Source organism: Rousettus aegyptiacus, unplaced genomic scaffold (assembly GCF_014176215.1).
Source record: "Rousettus aegyptiacus isolate mRouAeg1 unplaced genomic scaffold, mRouAeg1.p scaffold_m13_p_2, whole genome shotgun sequence".
Classification (NCBI taxonomy): Eukaryota; Metazoa; Chordata; class Mammalia; order Chiroptera; family Pteropodidae; genus Rousettus; species Rousettus aegyptiacus.
In genome coordinates this window covers 172,855,728-172,877,153 of record NW_023416295.1, presented here as the reverse complement: position 1 = coordinate 172,877,153, position 21,426 = coordinate 172,855,728, and the positions used below count along the sequence as shown (strand labels likewise).

General features: G+C 49.8%; 1 protein-coding gene and 1 pseudogene across 8 annotated transcripts in view; both read left to right on the top strand.

The window, feature by feature from the left end:
- The first annotated feature begins 1,684 nt into the window (after window positions 1-1,684).
- Window positions 1,685-21,426, top strand: part of TCF20 (transcription factor 20) — a 90,342-nt gene continuing 70,600 nt past the window's right edge. For 4 of the 8 annotated variants that reach the window (XM_036237598.1, XM_016135794.2, XM_016135793.2 and 1 more), the window contains exon 1: window positions 1,685-1,703. In XM_036237598.1, the coding sequence (XP_036093491.1) occupies window positions 1,698-1,703 (6 nt within the window). In that variant the 5' untranslated portion in view covers window positions 1,685-1,697. Of the gene's footprint in view, window positions 1,704-8,056; window positions 8,348-8,978; window positions 8,999-21,426 lie in introns of those variants that run through there. The other 4 variants (XM_016135796.2, XM_036237596.1, XM_016135797.2 and 1 more) reach the window with 4 other exon arrangements.
- Window positions 16,333-16,451, top strand: LOC118614155 (annotated as a pseudogene).

The following is a 21,426-nucleotide window of genomic DNA, read 5'->3' as shown; positions in this document are numbered from 1 at the left end:
AGGATCATGGCTTCCAAGAGGCCCCTTGAGGGCATGGGGCTGTCCCAACACCATGCCATGTGCACCATGCTGGGGGCGTGCCCTGGGAGTGGACATGTACCGGGCTAGGGAGCCACATGCAGCCCATGCCTGGCTGAGAGGCTGGGTCACCACGGGAGATCCAGGCGGTTCATTTACTCTCCCTTCTCTCCTCAGCATAAGCTTTGGAGTCAGACCGCTCACCTTCTGTTCCACTGTGTAGGTGCTGGGCGGTTGTGGGGACAAGTGACTCCACCATAGAGTGCACCGGAGGCCAGAATAATGGAAAAGGCGCTTCGGTGCGAGGTCACTGGTTTAGCACGAGCTGGATGCAGCCCTCGTGGAGGGAGATGTTAATGTCCCCGTTCTACAGATGAAAAGGCTGAGGCTCCAAGGACTTAGGGAGCTCGCTCAAGGTTGCATTGCCCTCTGTCTTCCCTTTCTTTTCTACCCCACCCCCCCAAAAAAAAGCTGAGGCAGGGGGTGATGCTGGGAGCCCATATGAGGCAGGACAGGTAGAGGGAGCCAGAGACCACTGGGGGAGGGAGGCTGGGGGGACTGGAAACCTGCCATGAGGTGGTTACTGGCCAAGCTTGCCATGCCCACACGGGATCTATGGGGACCTGGGATAGTCATTTGGTGTGCGGGGCAGGGGCGCCACACGTGGTCAGAGCCCTGGAGGAAGGCGCAGTTGCTTTCCCTCTCCTGGGGAAGAGTGTACCCACCTCCACTCGGCCAGGGCATGGGGTTGGCCCAAGGGCCCTGTGTGGCTTCGAATCCTGGCTCTGCCACTCACTGGCTGTGTGATCTCAGGCTACTTAGTGATTACTCCGAGCCTCAGTTTCCACACCCGTAGTGGGGATCATTGTACACTCACCTCACAGGCTGGCTGTGAGGAGGACCTGAGTTAATGCAGGTAACGCAGCATGGTGCCCTGCCCCCGAGAGAGCTGTACGGACATTTTTCTATTGTCCCCTCAAATCAGCTCAGATTCCCCTCCAGCAGTCAGTGTTGACTGAGCACCCGCTGTGTGCCAGCACCAAGCCCAGGGCGCCAAGGCCTCGCCTCTCAGGCCCCTCCTGTGCCCTGGGGCTAAGCCGCCAGCCTCAGCGCCTGAATGTGTGGACCTGACTATAGGGGGAAAAGCCTGCGAGAACTGGTGTGTTGGCTCCCACTGCTGGCGTGACAGACATCCTGATGAAATATATGTCACTTTAAGACATTTTTGAAAGAAATTTCTGGAAAGCTTTCTTAACCCTTTGGGGGCCATAATAGCCTGAACTGTTGTCAGGTTCTTGTCTTGGCTTTGCCATGAATTGTTGGGGACCCTCCCTTTCCTGGGCCTCAGTTTCCTCATCTGTAAAACGGAGCAGTAGCCGTACCCACCTGAGAGTGCTGACCCTAAGTGAGACTGCTCATGTGAAATGTGCTTTGTAAACTCGAAAGCGCTTTGTAGCTGTAGACGGCTTTCAGTTCTGTTTCTCGTCATTCACGAGATGGTCCCAGGCAGATGCCTGTGTGGTGTCATGCTGGATGCTGGCCCTGGGCATGGACATCTGTAGAATGCCGGCTCTGCTCTCAGGGGCTCTCTGAGCAGTGGCCTTACTAAAACCCTTGAATTTTGTGATTTCCAGAGAACGTGGAAGGCCCCTCAGGCAGCCTGGCCCCTTCCAGGGGAAATGCTGGTAAGTGTCTTATCCTATGTGTTAGTTTGTTCCACAAATGTTTTTGGAGCAGCTCCATGTGCTTGGGATGATGCGGGAGAAACAGAGGTCAGCCTTGCTCTTGAGAGCTCTGTCCAGGAGGAAGGATTTGAAGCCTCCACACCCAAATGACCAGATGTCCAAGGTTCAGGGGTGGCCGGATGCAAAGCCTGAGCTTTTTAGAAGACGCTTAGCTACAGGGCAGTTGGCAGGATCATTGTAAATGAATATTGACTTTATTCTGCTTGCAATCCTTCAGTGCCCCCCCCCTGCCCCTACCTTTTGACCTTGGGATAAAGTCCCCAAGCCTTTTGTAGCCTGCACTGTCTTGCTCCAGCTGCATCTCCAGCTTTTCATTTCGCTTAAATCGCATTGGCCTCCTTTCCCTTCCTGTAATCGGCTTGCTCCCTCCTGCCCCAGGACCTTTGCCCATGCTGTGCTGGCCACCTGGAGCTCTTTTCCAGCCTCATCACATGGCTACTTCCTGTCTGTCTTTCAGTTCTCACCTCAAATATCCTGGATCCCCAAGATCCAGGGTCCCGTTATACACCCTCTGTGCACCTCCCATACTTTCTTGCTAATGTGTGTCACGGCTATTACCAAGTGATTATTTATATGATGATTTGTTCTTTTTAATGGCCCCATGGGACTATGGACTCCATGACAACATGGACCCTTGGGCTCAATGCCTGGCGTATGATAAGGACTTAATATTTGTTGAATTTATGATGAGTATTAAGGTAAGGCTTCATGGAGGTGGTGGCATTTGATTAAGACTTGGAAGAGGGTATGATCTCAATCTGAGGGATTGAAGGGAAAAAGAGGAAAGAGCTTCCTGCTTCGGGGCATAGGCAGGCTCATGGTGGGAACACAACTCATTGGGTTTCGCAGAGGCAGAATGGGACATGTCAGGGAAGGCTGGAGAGGTGAGCTGGGGCCACAATAGGGCTTTGTGTTTCAGGTGGGTGAGAATCCACTCGGGATTCACTGAAAAACTTGAGCCAGGGCGAGTAGGGTCGGAGCGGGCTCTGGGTATCTGCAGTGAGCCTGCCACAGGGGTGGGTGGGCCGAGAAGAGGGGCTGCAGCCAAGAGGACCAGTTGGGAGTCGGAGAATTCATTGACTCTGCTGCTTTGCGTTTCCCCGGAACCACATGTGTGCCTTGGCAGTTACCCTCGAGAGCTCACAGGGGACACAGGGCGGTGATGAGGAACTTCATATGGCATGGCTGCTTCCAGAAAACAATCACCTGGGTGGCAGGGCAGCCATCCTGAGTCACTGGAGAGGGAGATGGAGCGGAGGGAGCATCAACGTCCGCACTTCTCTGCCTCCCCGATCGATTGGGTGGCATCCGGCTCCACGTGTCTGAACCTATGTCCTGGTGCCTTCCCAGTGGCCCGGGAATCCTGACACTGAGGGACCAGCTTGTGGCAGATGAGCGGGAGCATTTCCGCCAAAGCCTGGCGAACAAGCCCCACCTCCGTGCCCCCGGAGCGGGGCACAGCTGACGTGGTCAGAAGAGCCAGGATTCTCAATAAGGACCTGGGGACAAGTCCCAGATCTACCACTTGGCAGCTGTGTGCCTTTGGGCATCTTGTTGGCCACTCTGGGCCTCAGTTTCTTCAGCTGTGAAGCGGGGGGTGCTGGGGTGCCGTGAAGGTGAAGTGCGAAGACACACGCGGAGCCCCGCGCCCAGGGGACGCTGGAGGATGAGGAAGTGGTGGTTGCATCATGGCCGCGGTTTTCTCCCTGGTTTGAATTCTTCGCAGGAAGCTTGGGTTTCGGCTTTAAATGAAGAGCGTGTCTACAAAACAGGATGGAACAAAGTCTCTTCCCAGCATGCCTCAGCATGTGGCACTGCCTTCCCGCGGAGCCCAACAGAGATGGGCTAAAAGTCTTGAGCTTTCACGCAGAAATAATGTGAGCGGAAGGGACCCTCCCTGTCGTTAGCTCGTGATGAAGAGGTGCAGGGGCCCGCAGCCTGGCCGCAGCCTGGCCGTCCCGGCTTCAGGTCCCCACTCTGCCCCCTTCCTAGCTGCTCTGTCTCAGCTGCATCTCTTCTGGTGTTTTCCCTCTGCTCACCTGTTTGTAGATGAGTGTGTTGTCACACAGCAACTGCCACTTGCTGGGCAGGCCACGGTCTTCCAGGCGCGGCAGGGTCTGACAGTCTACGTCTGCAAACTGTCCAGCCCCCAGGTCTTTAACACGTTACTTGTGGGGAGAGGCTGGTGCCGACCCTCTTGTTCTAATGTCTGTTTCCCCGTCCACCTACATACTTTGGGATCCAGAAACTGTCTGCGTCCCTCCATCTCCCAGTGTTTACCAAGTGCTGGGAAGCTTGGTGGTTAAGAGTACAACCTCTAAAGACCTGGGTTCAAATCCCAGCTGGGTCTCTTCCAAGCTGTGTGACTTGGGACAAGTTACTTAAACTCTCTGTGCCTCAGTGGCCCTGTCTGTAAAGTGGGGGTGATAACAGTACTAACCTCATCAGATTGTTGCGAACACGGTGTCTGTTCACAGGAAGCCGGCATTCCTCTGGGTTGTATCCTCATCATTAATGTTATAATTTTTATGGCTATGGTTCCCTACCCTGCATAGGATGCTGGAGACCCCAGGGAAGCAGAGGTGGCTCCCCTGCCAATGCTCACGGTCCTGTGGGAGAGAGGGACACAGTCACACAAACGGCCCAGGGTGAACGGTGGGAGCCGAGGAGGGAGCCACAACCTCTACCCTGAAGGAATGGGGTGGAGGGCAGGGTAGAGGGGGAAAGCTCCTGAGCGGAGGTCACCGAGAGACCCAATGATACAAATTCATGCCACGCACGGCCCTTTGCGGATCCCACCTTCGGCCCCTCCACAGCCTCATCTCTAATTCCTCTAGCCCTGCATTGGCCACAGCCCTCCTGGGAAGAACAGGTGGCTGTCCCCACATTGCTGAGTCTTGATATTCCCTGGCTCTCTGTTGAAAGCCTCCCAGACCGCCTTAGCCATAGAGCTGGCCCTGCCCTTGCCCCAGAAAGACTTATTTTGAGCCCCTGCGCCTTCTCCATCAGGGCACATGCCTAGCACACAGCAGGTGCTCTGTGTGGAATGAAGCTGTGCCGCGAAGGACCGGGCTGTCCCTGCTGTTTGCGCACGCTCTGCTTCCAGTCTGCTTTGCCGTGGGGTTGGGGAGGGAGTATCTGGCTTGGAGCAGGCTCCGCGGGATGCTGTGGGGGATTCCCCACTCTGTTAACCTGAGGCTTCTGTCACTTGTCTCGGGAGGACTGGGAGCCAGTATTCCAGGCCTCCCTCTTGGGGTGCTCAAGTTAGCAGGAGGCCCCTCCTGAGAGGAAGGAGAGCTGGGGCCCTGGAGAAGAAAGGTGAGGGTTACATGTGTGTGCACGAGAGCTGGAGGAAGGACGTCCGCCTGCCGCGGAAGGCATGACGCCCGGCTCGCTTCACACGAGTCACTGATCTACTGAGCAGGGCCGGTCTCCTCAATCAATCCGCACTGACACGTGGTGGCGGAAGCAGTGACCTAGAGGCAGAAGGCTCCATTTGTAATCCCCGAGTGGCCCAGGTGACTGGAGGAGGGCAGAGGAGTTTGTAATAAAGGGAGTGACACAGGACTTCCAAAAGCCATCTCTGAGCCGGAGGAGGAGGGGAAGGATTAATTTTGCTTCTGGAATTGAAACCACTGATTGAGTTCAATAAGTATTTTTTGAGTAGACTGGGTGAGAAGAGAGAGAAAAAAAAAAACCATTGAATCGAGTCTTTTCCTTAAAGTGTGGAAGGGAGAACAGGATTCTGGCAGCTGAGACAGTGAGAGAACAATGGAAGGCGCTAATGTGATCAAAGAGGAGGGGGCTCCCGTTACTGAGCTCCTGCCACTATGCGATCTTGGACAGTGACCGTGACATAACCTCTCTGAGCCTCAGTCTGCTCCTGTGTCATACTGTGTCCACATCATAGAACTGTAGCTCTTGCCAATAATGTGCCCGGCACTGTACCGAATTTTTGCTGTAGATCTCTTTAGAGTCCCATAACACCTATGTTCTGAGCGAGGTCATATTATCCCCGTTTTATAGCTGAGGAAACCAAGGTTCAAAGAGGTGAAGTGAATCGTCCAAGACCACACAGTCCAAGAGTACCCCAAGTCTGTCTGTTGGCCATAACACCCGCATATGTTCTTTTTCTAAATGGTACCAAAAGGGAAAATGATAGGCCGCCAGGGGTGAAGAAGCCAAGGCTGGCCTGGCCCCAAGACTGGGAAGCTTTCCAGGTAGAGAATGGCTCTGTCCCAGCAGGGTCCAAAGAGGTGGGGATGGGGCTTGCAGGGTCACTCCCAGGACAGGAGGCAGGACCAAACAAGAGCCTGGACTCCAGTTATGCGACTGCATTCTTTCCCTTCTTCGCCATCCATTTCACGGTCCAGTCCCCCAATCTGAAACCTGAGTGAGCCGAGGACAAGCAGAAAGGAAGGGAGGAATGATGGGGCAGGAGACGGTAAGGAAATGGCCTCCCCTCTGCTTCACGAGTTCTCAAGAAATTGAGAACCCAGGCTTCAGGAAGTTCTCTTCCTTGCTTCCGAGTTTGTCCAGAAAACATAGGTCTGTGCTGAGAGTCCTCCCCAACCTTTCCCGCTATAGCCCTGATCCAAGCAGAAGCCAGCACTGCTCTTTTAAAAGTCTCGGTGCCAAAGAATTTGAAAATGAAACTCACAGAACAATGGGAACAGCCAAAGGGCAGGGCCAGCAGCCTGTTCAGCTCTGCCCCGGAAGAGCCCGGCACCCCGCCTGGCATGCAGGAGGTGTTGGGAACCAAATCTCTAAGAATAGCTCTGACCCACATTGGAGCCGGCCCCCACTTTCAGAGATTGGACAGAAGCCAAGAGAAACCACTACCTTCCTCACTCCCGTCCTCCTGAGGTACCAGAATCAACTCTGGCCCTGTCTCAGATCCCTGTGCTGGAGGCAGGTATGGACCTGAGACAGGGCCAGAGTTGATTCCTTGGGTGGCCTGAGGCAAGGCAAAGTGTTAATGTGTCTGGCTAGGTGCGGTGAGAGGTGAAAGGGTAGAACCAGCCCTCCAGGAGCTGTGTACCTCAGATATACTGAAATCTGGGCCCCAGGCCACACCTGGTTCCTATCAGCCTCCACCTGCTGCCCAAAACACTCTTCCAGCTCCAATTTATTTTCAAGTTGGGTTGCTTCAGGAAAAGAACTTCTCCAACATCTAGGGCAGACGGGGGCCTACTTTAGATAATCAGCAGTTTTAGCCGACATTAGGGATATCTAGTCCAAATTCTCCCCATTCCCATTGTACCAACAGGAAACAGAGGCCCAGAGTGAGGAGAGAATCTATCTGGCCAGGTTTCTGGGTGAGTCACAAGCAGCAGCACAAACTCTCCAAACACATCCTATCCTAGCTAGCCTCACTTTTGGTAGCCTCAGTGGTTGTTCTACAACTGAGATTTTCTTTAAGAAAAAAAAAAGTCAAGCCAGTCCTTTGCTCCATAAAACATAGATGAGATTTGCAAAGGAAGTCTGGGAACAGCCTAAGGCCTTGGCACCGCAAATCCTCCACCAATCTCCAAATTAATTCTGGACTCTGGATCCAGCCAACCAGGCATTGCAGGTTTTAATGCCGCCGCAGGCGAAGGCAACCGGCATTCGGTGAGCATCTACTTTAAATGTGAGGTTGGTGGGCCTCCCCACTCCTCGCTTAATAAAAAAGTGAAGGAAACTGAGGCCCCGAGAGGGCCCAAGTCATTCATCCAAGGACACACAGGGCCAAGGGCCGGAGGCGGCAAAGGAACCAGGCCTGCGGGCCCTTGAGGGCGTTTGGCGGGCAAAAGCCGCCCCCATGCTCCGCCCTACTAAGCATAGAGCAGGTTCCCGGGAAGAGGTCGGGCCCTGACCCGCGGGTTCCCCAGGCTGCCAGAGGCGCGATTCTGGCGTTGGAGGCTTCAGGGAACTCCAGAAATCCCAGAGAGAGATTCCAGGCCACCAACTCCCCAGAAAGTTGGCTTGCGGCCACTCCCAAGACGGACGGCCCGGAGCTGCGGGCCAAGATGGCACTGGGCAAGCGGCAAGCCGCGCGCGCTGCGCCCCGCAGCCGCCGAGAGGAACTCCGCGCGACCTCGGCCCCTGGGCGGGGGTCGCAGCGGCCCCGGCCCGGCGCGCGCAGGCCTCGGCGCCGCCGCACGCGGGTGGGCACGCGCGCGCCCGCCGGCCCCGCCCCCTGCCGCCCCGCCCCCGCCGCGCGCCCGCCCGCGCGCCGCGGCCCGGCGCCTCCCCATTGGCCGTGCGCCGTCACCTGACGCTCTGTTATTTCCTGTGTGTTGGGAGAATGGAGAGAAAAAACCCCGAGCCGAGCCGCTTTCGGCCCCTGCGAGGCGGCCGCGGCCTCCGCCGGGGGAGCCCGCCCTGAGGCGCGCCCGACCTGGGAGCGAGCGCGCGGGCCGGAGCGAGCCTTGAGGGGCCGCGGCCCCGGCCCGCCCCGCCGCCGTCCCCGGCGCCCGAGCTGGAGGCGGCGGAGGCTCCCCCACCCCCACACCGCGCAGCGCCGCCTGCCGCCGCTCCCGCCGCTCCCTCCCCTCCCGCCCCCGGCCGAGGCCGAGGGACCGGGCGGGGGGCTCCCGCAGGTAACCGCCGCCCGGGCCGGAGGGGGAGGGGCCGGGGTCAGGGTTGAGAGGCTGGGCCCAGGCCGGGATGTGCGGCCTCGGGGGCTGGGGGCAGAGGTCTTTGCCCGGCTCGACCTGGGAATGCCGAGTCCCCCGGACTCCGAGGCTGGAGCTCGGGGCGCTTGGGGGAATGGCCCGGCCCGACTCGGAGCGCAGAGCGGAGCGGCCTGGCCCGGCCTAGGGTTGCTGAGGGGAAGGGGCCGGGCTTGGCGTCAGGGCGCTGAGGGGTCTCGGTCCGGCCTGGGAGTCCCTCAGGGCTTGGGCACCGGTCCTTGCCTTAGGGTGCCGGCGGAAGGTACCTGCTCGTCGCAGCCTCGGGTGCCAAGTAGGCGGGTGCGAGCGGTCGGCGCCCGGGTGTCGGCGGGGTCAGCGCCGCCGACCCCGGGGCCCCTGGCCATCTTAGGGCCGCGGCTGCGCTCCCCTCTTCGCTGCGGGCCGGGGGCGAGGCCGGCGGGCGGAGGGCCGGGCGGACGGGAGCGGCGCCGGGGCGCCCGGGAGTCGGAGCGCGCCTCGGCCGCGGAGGGACAGGGGCCCGTTTATTGCCATGTGAACACCGAACACCTGAAGCCATGTGGACGTGGCTGCGACTCGCCTGTTGGGGGCGGAGGGCAGGTACCGGCTGGCGGGGTGCAAGGTCCCAGCGCGGGAGGGGGGCGGGGAGCGGAGCGCAGGACACACTTCCTGCGTGGGGTTTTCTCCCCCTCCCCTGCCGCGGTGAGCAGGGCGGGGTGTTTGATCCGGTGGTCCCCGTGTGCGAGCGAGCGCTCGTTTGGGGACTCGAGGCTCTCAGCTTCCCGTCCCTTTTTTTGGGGGGGGGGGTGTTGAAGCGAAGTGGCTGATCCGGCCCAGCCCGCTCTGGCAGCGGCGGGAGGTGGAATGTCTCCTGTGCGCCGGGATGGGAGTGGAATTTAGTGAGTTGGGGAGGCGGTGCCGACGAGCTGCGCCTTCCTGGGCCTGTGGGTGGGGATTATTGTCTGTCTGTTTTTGTGGTTGTGGATACTAGCACTGTCTGCCTGTCAGTGTGTGAAACCGTTTAGTTTGCCTTTAGGGGACAGATCAAAATTAGGATCCCCCCGCCCCTTTCCTCTTTGCTTTTTTTTTTTTTTTCTCCCCTCTCAAAGATAAGATGACTCTGGTAACTGCAGTAAAATGGATGGAATTTTCGAGCTATTATCTAACAGGCAGATCTTTGGATGATAATTGGACCCTTATGTTAACAGCTTCAGTGAAGAGTTTTATAAAACATCTTACATGGGGTGGCAGCTCGGTGGAGTGGGAAACTGCACTGAAGTCCGATCTGGGAGACCAGGAATCTACTTCCAGCTTTGCCACCAAATAAACGGTGTCCCTGTCTGTTACCTACCCACCCTCCCAAGGCTCCAATTTCCTCATCTGTTAAACGAGTTAAATGAGGACTCCCTTGCAGGTCAGACTTTACAGGGTTCGAGGGAGTTTTGTTTTGTGTCCCTCCTGTCTTGTGCTTTTGTTTTAATCAGAGGCGACTTTCCAGAGAACTGCAAGGCTGTGCCTTACCTGGCTTTTAAAAACCTCTCACTTTCTAGCTTCCAGCCTCTCCTCCAGTAGAGCACAAAACTTGGTTAGGGTACAATTTTTCTCAAATCTAAGACGCTGTTCTGTGCTTCTCAGAAAGTATATTCTAGCTTATGCCGAATGTGCCCTATATTTTTGTTTCTGTGCAAGAAGTATCAGGAAAGATTTTAGAGAACATTTGACTACTTGGAGCTGTGGACAAAGCATGTGGGGTCTTGTGTGTATTGTTGGCTCCAGGGAGTTCCAAGATCTTTCTCTGCAGGGGACTGGAGGGCTTTATTTAAAGTTCATTCTTCCAAGGGATATTTGGTGTTTGGCTAACTTTTGAAACTTCTAGTATTCTCAGAATAGGGATAAAATGGAATTCCATAATATCTATGAAATGGCATGCTAGCGGAATTAACTCTCACCTCAGGGTGCACTAATTATTTGCATCCCCAATTTTTTTCTTATTGGTAGCAGGATGCTTCCTCTCAGATGCTGAGGAACCCCAATTAATTTCACTGATTTTATGGTGTGTGAGGGCCGTAGGCCACACTCCTGACTGGTTAGTTCTTCTAGACTAGTCTCAGAAGTCTGTCTTGTTTTAAATTTCTAGTACTGTGATGCTTGAAGGACATGTGCCTGATACTGTGTAAAAGTCTTTTTTAGGTCTTTATCGAATCTGTACAAACACAGTTTCAAAAAGGGTATCAGCATTGGAAGGTGTGCTTGTAATGTTGACTTTGGAGATGGATGGGTAGAATTTTTCTTGTAAACATCAGACCTATCACAAAAATAGATACTTTTATATGGCTATGTAAGTTAATTATTTGGAGTTTCCCAAAATAAGCAATTCTGCCTTAGTATTTAAATTATGACCTTGTGTTTGGTGTGGGATTTTAAAAACCCTAGTTACTTAAATTGTAAGCAGTTACCACATGTACATTTAGTTTCGAATTACAAGAAGTTATAAAATTCTTATTCTACAAAGGTATTTTGTGTGTATGTATGTGAGAGAAGGTTGACAAGGTAGTGAGATGTCAGGAGACATCTTATAGGTTTTAGGTTTTATAACCTTTTAGTGGTATGGAATGGAATGTAGTTGAAATCATTTCTTTTTAGACCAGGAAATTAGAGTCGGGCTTCTTGTGAATTCAGCTTTCTCTTCATATAGATAGGAAAGGATGCTAACTTTTCTATTTTGTTTGTTTGCTTGTTTGTATTTTAAATCTAGTATGCTAAGTTCTGTCTAAGGTAGTTTAAGTTGTCTTACAAAATCCACCCAGCAGAGCTGAGAGGTCAAATATCCCTCCTTTCTGTGAGAGGTCAGAGGTAGTGAGGGGTCAGGGTTTGGATGTGACTGTTTTTACCTTGGCTCCAAAGCTTTTACCGGGTCTTTTATAGTTCAGTGTCTGCTCAAGGCGCAGATCAGCTAGTAGTAGATTGGTCTTGGAATGCATATTTCATGCTGTGCTCCCTTGTTTAAAGTTATAATGAACTTGAAATCTGGACTTGGGCAGAATACTGGAAAGCATGGTTTGTGACTGTACCACGTGGTTTAGTGATCCCCAGGAGTTTTCTACACTTTCACTTTCCCCGTACCTGACCAGTTTTGTCAGTGCACCTGAGATTTAATCTAAAACGTTTCTCTATCATACTCAGTCACACCGTTCTCTCTTGAGCTGATTTTTTTTTTTTTTTTATCAACTTAAAGAGTGATATAATACGTAAGGGGCTGCCTCTCGTCTGCTACTGGTTTATAGTGCGTAGGAATCATATCTGGTGACTGCTCTCAGCTTGACCAGATGAGACTCAAAAGATGTATTTATAAAAGTCCTTTTCCCAGTATGCCTCAGGTGCTCTTCCTCATAGGGGCTTGTGTTCAAGGCACCTTAGTGCTTATTAGATCCGGCTGAGGTTTCTGACTCTGCTGCCTTCATTTTCTTTTTCTGGAGAGAAAAGTAACAAAATAAAGCAAAACAATAAATCCTGTTTATATTGGGACAAAACTGTACATCGAAGTTGTACTTTTGAAATATGTAGTTAGCCCTTGGGCAACACAGGGATTAGGGGTATCCCACCCCTGGCACATTTGAAAATCTACATATAAATTTTGATTCCCCCCAAAAACTGTACTGTTGACCAGAAGTCTTACCGATAACATAAACAGTTGATATTTATGGTATTTATATGAACAGTTGATATCAAGACAATAACATTAACATGTTTTATTATACATTATGTGTATTACATACTGTATTCTTACAGTAACAAGCTAGAAAAAAAATGTTAAGAAAATCATAAGGAAGAGAAAATAAGTTTACAGAATTTATTGAAAAAAATCTTTGTGTAAGTGGACCTGCATAGTTCAAACCTGTGTTGTTCGAGTATCAATTGTATAATGAAATCGAGGCTTTCATAGTGCATAATTTGGTCACATTGCATTTAGACTGGAGAGGGTTTTTTTTAATTATTAGGCTGTTAAAAATCCTCATAATACCTGTGGTACGTGCCATATAGGTGAAAAGATTCTTGTCACAAACACAATCAGGACTTCTGCATTTGCGTTGTGTTGGCTTTGTACGTAATACGCATGACCCAGCAGGAAGATGAACTATAAAGTGACTTATTGGTGTATCTGTGGCTCGTTATCTGATGTTTCATTGTGAGGAAGAGAAAACATTAGCTGCTGGGAAAACATCTGTAGTGCAGGATGTACACGTGAGCCGTTCTGTAGGAAAGGGCTGAAGTTCATTGGAACACTTGACTATCAGCCTAATTGGAAGATGGTTCCATGTGTGAACACCACATCCCCAAACGTGAATTAGGGTCCTCTGTGTGTTGTGTTCTAATTTTCATTAACAAGTATTTATAGGCACTGTTCTAAGCATGGGAGATGCAGTGGTGGGCAAGATAGAGAAAGAGCCTGCTCTGGAGACAAACTGTAAACAGTGAGTAAATACGAATGTCAGGTGGTGATAATAGCTATGAAGAAAATAAAAAGACAATATGATAGTGACTCGGGGGATGCTGAATAGTCATGAAGATGTTGCGTCTTCTGAAGCCTTTTCTGCCAGCAGGGCAGTCAAACTTGATCTATGGGGTAGATGAAAATGGCGTTAAAGTAAATAATTTGCTTCAGCCCTGAACATCTTGAGAAGTTAATCCAAAGAACAGAGGTGGGTTGATTGAAATCTTCCCTCTACTTGTATATGTATGCTTTGCGAATGGGGACCTGGCTCAGAAGCGCTTAAGAGGGATCATTAGTGGTACCTTGTAAGCGGTAAGAAAGAGGAATGTTGTCTGCTTTTTAAAAATCGTTCCAATAAAAAATGTAGAGATGTGTTTAAACGTCGGTGAGTGCTAGGCATTATTAGAAACATTCTTTATTTGTACGTATGTTTCTTTGTTGGGGATTTGGATCAGGGGTGTTGTAATCATTATACTTTGCTAAAGTTTCAAATGAAGGCAGCAAATGCTACTGACATCTGTATGCAGGGCACTTTGCTAGGTATTGTTTCAAATGAAAAATCCCAAGTGACTGAGTGGAACTTGGGTAGGGGACTGTTAAGGGAAGCAACGATAGTTGAGAGTGGGCCCTCTGGCAGGAGAGGAAACACTACAGGTCAGACAGGCTTCTTACCCATAGCCCGGAGGGTTCCTCCTCCTGGCCTTTCTCAGCCAGCTACATGCCTTCATACACCCTTGCTGTGCTCTCTGATTATAGAATTACATGGAGAGCTGAAAGAAACCTAAGATATTGTCTAGTCTGAGCCCTTTGGCTTTACAGCTTAGGAAAGATGCTGAGAAGGTGATGACTTGCCCAAAGTTATGCAGTTTTACACTGACAGAGTCAAGGCTAGGACTCTGTTCTTTGCCAGGCTGGTGTTCTTTCCACTGGAGCCCGTGCTCTCACCAGAGGATTGATAGTTAATAATTGCTCTTAAGTATAAAAAGGAAGCCTCTGGGTGCTAATGTACTCACTTAGGAAAAAGCCTATGTAGTTCCAGGCTTAAGAAGTCAGGGAAAAGACAGCACTTCCATCTCGAAAGCAGAGTATAGACAAAGAAAATTGCACCACCGCTATTTTTCACAAAGGTACTGAATGTTGGTTTCTTAAACCCCGCTGAGACAGAATCTCACCCTGATTATGTCTTGGTCCAGAGTGGATGACGTGGAGAAGCTCTTAGCCACATTTAACATTAGTCGTGAAGTTAGAATAAGGCCCTTTGGGTAATATGGGGGAACTTTCTGATCTGTGGCTAAAATTGAGTTCTAGAATTCAAGAGTTAAGGCCCTGATAGGCCTAAGTTCCCACCTCCAGACCTCAGTTTCAGGGAAGGTTTCAAACCCTTCTGCATTTAGCAGTGCCCTAGGCATGAAGAATTGCTTTGAGAACCCAGAGATAATTCACTGTGCCTGACAACAGTAGGGATTCTGGAGGAGCAGACTGCTTTCCGGGACATTTCCCTGACTTACTGCTCTGGTGGGCCAAGTACCTGGGGGCAGATTTTGTATCTCTTTGGCAGTAATGTGAGAGAGCACTCTACTGTAAAGTCCCCATGTGATGGGTACTTTGTGGAGACAGTGGAGCATGTGAAGGAAGATGTGTGGCCTCAGTCTGGCTCCATCATTTGTAAGCAGTGGCCTTGGGCATTTTGCCTGAGCCATAGTTTCCTCACCTGTAAAATGGAGATACACCTTCCTCAGGGCTGTTGGGAAAAGGAACTAAAAGAGAAAAAGCATATGATGGAGTACACCATCTGTAGGCGATGCTCACTGAATGGTAATTGTCCACTAAACAATATTCCCCAATGCACCGTGTACCATGATGCTGGACTAGATCAGGGCTGGTTCCTGCTAAACTTTTTGCTTTTACGTCCTCGAATATCTGCTCAGTAGAGAATGGCAGTTAAACAGAGGCATCAAAAGTGCTCTGATGGGAATGAGTAATAGGTGCTGTACCAAGACATGACTTGAAAGGTCGCTGGAGGTTTCTCAAAGGAGGACATTTGCTTCCTTACCACCCGCCTGTCCCTCAGCTGTCTCTGCCCACCGCTGTGGCTCGTTCCTCCCCTTCTTGACCATTGGCATTCTCTGCACTCTCAAGTGCTCTCGATATCCCCGGGCTATCATGATTGTCTGTAAGCCGACAATCCCACATTGGCATCTTCAGCCGGACCTCTCCTAGCTCCTCCACTCCTGCTGGACGCTGCTACTTGGATGTCTCACCAGTAACTTGAGCCTCACAAGTCCCAAACTGAGCATATATTCTTCACAAACTTCCTTTTTATTTTTCTCCTTCTCCATAAATGGCTTTACCATCCATCCAGTTTCTCAAGTCAGATTTCTCCTTTTTTCTCAGCACTCTCCACATCTAATCCATCACCAAGTCCCCTTTAGGGCTGTTTCCATAATCTGATTAGAATTTGTCTCTCTGAGCCGCTATCACCTCCTTCCTGCCTGCAACCCTGTGTTTGCTTTTTACCATGGTCTCCCCATTTCTTCCCCCATCTGTCTTTATTCCACTTTGCCCAGAGTCGCCAAGAATCACCTGTCTCTCCGGCATTTAAAAAAATCTTTTAACGGTTTCTCAGAGCACTTAGAAGCCAATCCAGACTCCTTCCTGTTTCTCCCAAGGCCCTGAGTACCCTGGCCCCTGCCTGCCTCTCTCAGCACCTGTCCTGCTACTTGTGCTTGCTGTCCTCCGGCCACATTCTGGTACTAGAAATCAAATCAGTGGTTGCCTCTTGGAAGGAAGCGGACCGACTGGGAGGGGACAGGGGAGAATTTTCTAGAATGATGGAAGTGTTCTGAGTCTTGATAGAAATTCATCAAATCTGATTGAATCATATGCTCTACATAATTTTACTATATGTAAATTATACCTAAAAACAACCTAGGAATTGTCCTAGAATCTTTTTTCTCCTCACTCAATGTTTAATCTCCTAGCAAGTTCTGTTTATATACAAAATAAATAAATCCTGAATTTGTTCCCTCCTATCTCAAGCACTATCCCCTCTTATCTGGACTACGTTATTATTAGCCTCCTGACTGGTTTTCCAATTCTCTACTTTTGCCCTCTTTCCAAACCTTTTTTCTACTTATCAGCTAAAATGGTCTTTAAAAATCCTAATTGGATTATGTCAGTCAGTTGTCTCCTTCCAGTCTCTTCCATTGCTTTTCTGGTGGCCAACGAGGGCCTTTGTGACCCCGCCTCCCTCTGACCTGGCCTCCTCCTTGCTCCCTAAGTTACAGCCTCCTTGACCCTTCCCATTTCTCAGCACCTCAGGCTCTTTTCTACCTGAGGACCTTTATACTTCGCTCCTTCCTCTGCTGGGAGCACTCTGCCTCCCAAATCTGTGTGAGACTTGTTTCTGTTTGTCATTCAGGCTCAGTTTAAATGTTTACTTCTCTACGGCCACAGCATCCTGAACAAGCGTAATCCTGTCTAATCTCAGAAGCTAAGCAGGGTCGGGCCTGGTTAGTACTTGGATGGGAGACCACCTAAGAAGACCAGGTGCTGTAGGCATCTAAAGAAACTTTTTAGATGGATGGATGGACCAGGTGCTGTAGGCATCTAAAGAAACTTTTTAGATGGATGGATGGACCAGGTGCTGTAGGCATCTAAAGAAACTTTTTAGATGGATGGATGGATGGATGGATAGATAGATAGATAGATAGATAGATAGATGTGTATGTTCACTTCTCTAAAAGATTTTCTCTGGCCCTCACCGTCTAAAGTAGCGCCCATCACATCGCCTTGTTTATTCATAACTGATTCCTGTCTGAAATTCTCTTTGTTTGCCCGTCTCCTCCCTTGAGGGTTGAGCTAGGTTGGTTCGCTGCTGTATATTTCGTGTCTGCAGCAGTGTTTTGGCACACAGTGGGCCATATGTCTTGACTGGGGGAGGGTATCGAGGATGGTGGTGATGGGAAGAGAACTACAGGAGTGAGGGAGGAGGAGGAAGGAAAATCAGGACTTTTGGCTTTGAAACTGGGCCATAGTGGTGCTACTCATTGAAGTCGAAAACAATGGAGAAAGAGACTATTGGGGCGGGGATAAAGTGTCAATCTCGTCTTAGACTTAAGTTTGAGATGCTTGTAAGGAAGGCATGAAGTGTTTGAAGCACAGCCCTGACACCGAGGAGGAGGAACTGGGCTGCAGAGTAAGACGTAGAGGTCAGCGTCCGCGTGCAGCCCCGACGCGGATGAGATTGCGCTCCGGGGCGAGCAAGGACTGTGAGTACCCACGGAAGGGCGTCCTTCATTTTACCCTGACTCTGGTGGGCAGCTCCCGCCAGTAGCACGGGCTTGACTGAGCTCAGCCCCTAGAAGGTTTTGTAGCTTTAGACACCCCGCCCCCTTACGGTGTTCTAATACCGACAATGCGCACAGGGTCAGGACACAACTAAGGAATGGGAACACCGAGGGAGCGGGGCAGCGTTTCCAGAACAGGATGCCGGCAGGTTAGGAGGCAAACCCAGAGAGCATGGCGCGAGGAAGGAAAGAGTTTCAGGTCGGAGCCGGAGCCGAGAGTACTGAGCAGTGTCAGTTGGGAGGGGAGGGGCTACCTCAAGCCGGGCTGTATGTCGGTGAGAAAGTGAGGTGAGGAAGTGGAGGCAGTGAGTTTGGAGTCGGCCCTTCCTCAAGCTGAGCCGTTAAAGGAGAGTACAAAACTAGGTGCAGGGAGAATCTGGGGTTAAGAGAAGACGTGTTTCGCATAGAGGAGAACCTCAACCCTGTGTAAATCCAGGTAGAAAGGAGCCAGCATGGGCCGTGATGTAGATGCCTGTGAGTGTCAGGCTGAGGACCTCCCTGAAGAGCTCGGGGCCCCAGGGGAACCAGGGCTGGCTTCAGATAGTCCGAATCCCCAGAAGGAAGCAGAGACGTGCGTGCGGGAGCAGAGGGGCATGGGGCAGGGAGGTGAGTGCGGAGTGCTTTTCTGTGTGCCGCTGAGGGTCAGGAGCCAGGCGGAGAGCTGGAAGCTTAAAGAACGCAGGAAATTTTGGGGGAAACCGCTGTGGCAAACAGATAAGGCAACTAAGGAAATAAGAATTGCAGGGGGAAATTATAAAGTAGTTAGAATGAGCTTTCTTCCTCCTGGGATTTTCAAGAAACTGGTCAGACCTTTCAGTTTTCATTTTACTGATTTGGATTCCGCTTTTCCCGCTCGCACCTGGCAGTTCCAGTCCTTCCCCGTTTGTCGCTGCCATTTCCTTGCATTGGACAGTGACTTCTACAGCATTGTACAGCCTCGTGTCTTATTTAACCAGTACTTCTGTAGCATTCCCCACATGGGGAGGTGGCACTGTTCTAAGTGTCCTGTCAAAACAGCATGGGAAGGTGAGGGCCATTCTTATCCCCTAGGAGCTGAGCTGTCTCAGGTCTGCAGGGGCGCCCAGAGCCCAGGGGACCTGTCGGGGGCGCCAGGAAGAGGGAGTCATCCGTCTTCCCAGCTCCAGCCATGGCAGCTCTCGCCATTTCTCCCTTACCTTTTGGGTATCTGCATAAGAATTTTGGTGGGAAAAAAAACTGTAAAATGTTTTCGAACACCACTGCACTAGGCTCTGAGGTCCTTGCGGTCAAGGCTGTATTTCGTTGTATTTTATAGCCCCGGCAGCTGGCACGCTGCCTGGGAGTGTGTTGAGAGCGAGTGCACAGGTCTGCGACAAGCCTGTGCTTTGGAATGCCCTCTCTTCCTCCTCTGTCCTGATCCTTATGTTACGGTTACTGTAGAACGTGTCAGTTTCGCCACAAGATTGTCTATTCTTAGATGGCCACCAGGCCTTGTTAATCTTTCTGTCCCTTTCTCATAGGAGGTATTAGAGTAATGTTGAGTTTGGATTTGTAGAAAACTTGTAAAGCATTCCTAAGAATAAAATGGTCGAAGGATGGGGGAAAAGTTCAGAGAAAATATCAGACAAAGAACTGAGTTAATTTTAATTTAGCCCAGGAAAGTATTCTAAGCCGTACGTTAATGAAAGTCTTCGGGAATGTTGGGGTGATGGCTCTTCCTCCACTTTGAGGAGCTCCATAGCAGATGAGGTTGGATGGAGCACTAGTGGCGGAGCCGAACAAACCACTATGAGGGAAGCTGGACATTTCTCCTGCAGAGCGCGAGGACAGTGAGATAAACTCGTTCGTGTTTAGTAATTCCTACTCGACAGCAGAGGTGCGGCGAACATGCCCTCAAGATTCCAGCCAAACAACTCTTATAAACTCAAATTACAGTCAAAATGCAGCATAAATGAACCTGAACAGTTTACAGGTACCTATACTTTAGCAAACAGATGTAAGCAAAAAACTACATGTTGTGTTGGACTTAGTGCAGTTTTTTTTTTTTTTTTCCTAGTGGATATGTGAGTTTAAACATAAAGGCAGTAGAATCTCCATCTTTTAGTTGAAGAAGGCTTTGTGGAAAGGGATTTAAGGTCTAACATACTGAACAGGAGAAATCTGAGTTGCCGTAAAGGACTTTGCAGCCTGCATCATTCATTAAATGTCTCTTTTTTTAAAAAAAACAACTTCAAAGTTTTGGTAGATTGGCCAGTAAAGTGCTGAAAGTTGGCTATCCCTAAAGATAAAAGACATAGGCCAAATGAAGCCTATGGGAATGAGACATCAGAGGAAATAACAGAAAAAGAAAAGTTCTATTTCAATTCAGCCAAGATTGCTAAGTATATACCATGCTAGGCACAAGAAATGCAAAAATAAATAAAACATCTTCCCTTTCCTGTTGTTCAGTGTCTGTGGGAGAGTCAGACATAGAAAATTAACATAAAATCTATGTAGGATCTCTCAGGCTGCAATGATGGTGTAGCCAGAGTTCTGGGAGAGAACTAGGCAGGAGGCTTTACTCCTAATTAAGTATAGGGAGAATGTCAGAGAAGGCTGTACGGAAGGGGGCATGTGAGCAGGACCTGGAAGCATAGATTGGAGAGAACCAAGTGGACGAGTGGGGAAGGGCCAATCAAGGGAGTGTCCTGTAAGAACCAAGGCTCAAAGGTATGTGGCATATTACATAGCAAAGTGCAGGTTCTTATGGGGACTCGCGATCATAGGGAAGGGACGGTCAGAAGAGAGTGTGGCCTGAGAGCGAGGTGGGGATAGCCACTTCCTGATGGGCCTAGAATCTGGACCCGGGCACTTGGCTTTCATAAGTAGAACAAAGTCTTAGGAAGAGAGGTGTGATATATGATTGAGACTTGTTGCGATTGTGAGGAGAGGTGGGAAGGAGACGGGAGGGCCGGGACCAAATAACGAATCGATCTTTCCTGCCTCTTCCTGTCCTGGTTTTCCCATGGCCAAAACTCTAACCTACTTGAGAAAGATCTGTAAAATTTAGCAACTGGTTTAAATAAAATGGACTTAGTGGAAATTTTGGCATCAGTTCACTTTGATATTTTATTTATCAAAACTTGAATAAATTAATACTACATAATAAGTAATGTAAATATTTTATGTAAATAATAAATTCAAAGTTCTAGGCATTGTTCTGAACACCTAAAAATATTAACTCAGTTCTTGTAAAAATCGTCTTATCTCCATTTTAAGATGAAATTGTGTAACAGATTGAGTGACTTGCCCAGGGTGTCTCATCAAAAGTAGCAGAGCCAGGATTTGAAATTGAGCATCCTGACTCCAGATACTGTGCCCTCAACCTGTACACATAGCAATTCTATGTTTAATTGAATCATCTGGAAGATAACCCTTGCAGAATACGTTCGTGACCCCTTCGAAGAGGAAGAGTTTGGATTTAGATTGTAGAACAAAAGTTGAGTGGAGCCCAGGAATATCGTGTCATCGTGTGAGGGCAGGGACCTTCTTCCATCCGCCATCATGCTCCCATAGCCTGGAATAGTATTCGGCATGTAGTTAGTGCTCAGCAAATAGTTTGTATAAATTAATAAATGAAGTAGGATTTTGCTGCTAGCACTCGAAGGAACATGCCAAGAAAGCTTCAGTGTCTTTTTTCCCTTTGGTTCACTGTTCATGGTCCCTTGCTGAATTAATGAGCTATAAGAGTTTCTTACTTGCTGGTTTTGTTGAACTTACATTGCTCAGCTTTCAAAGGATGCCAGCTTAGTCTCCTGTTTTCTAGTCTTAAAATAATTTATTTTCAAAATTAAAATATTAGGTTTTAAGACTTGAGTAGAAATCTTTTTCCATAAATAAGATTTTTTGTTGGTACTTTTGGTCTTTCATATGCCTATATTTAAGATGTGAACTTTGAAAATGTTACTGAAGAGAATTGGAATTGACTTCTAATTATAGTAGTTATTATATATTGATGGAATCTTTTTTTATTCTCAACAGACCAAGCATTATCTCTGCTGCTTTTTTTTGCCAGTATTCTTAGTACTTAATACTGGTCCATCCGTATCTGCTGAAGAAGCTTCTTCAGTGAACGATTCATTAGGGATTCTCTTCCAGGAACCCAGTGATACATAATACAGCTCCAGAGGTGTCTCTGCTAATGAAGTCACAGCATTGACCATGTATAA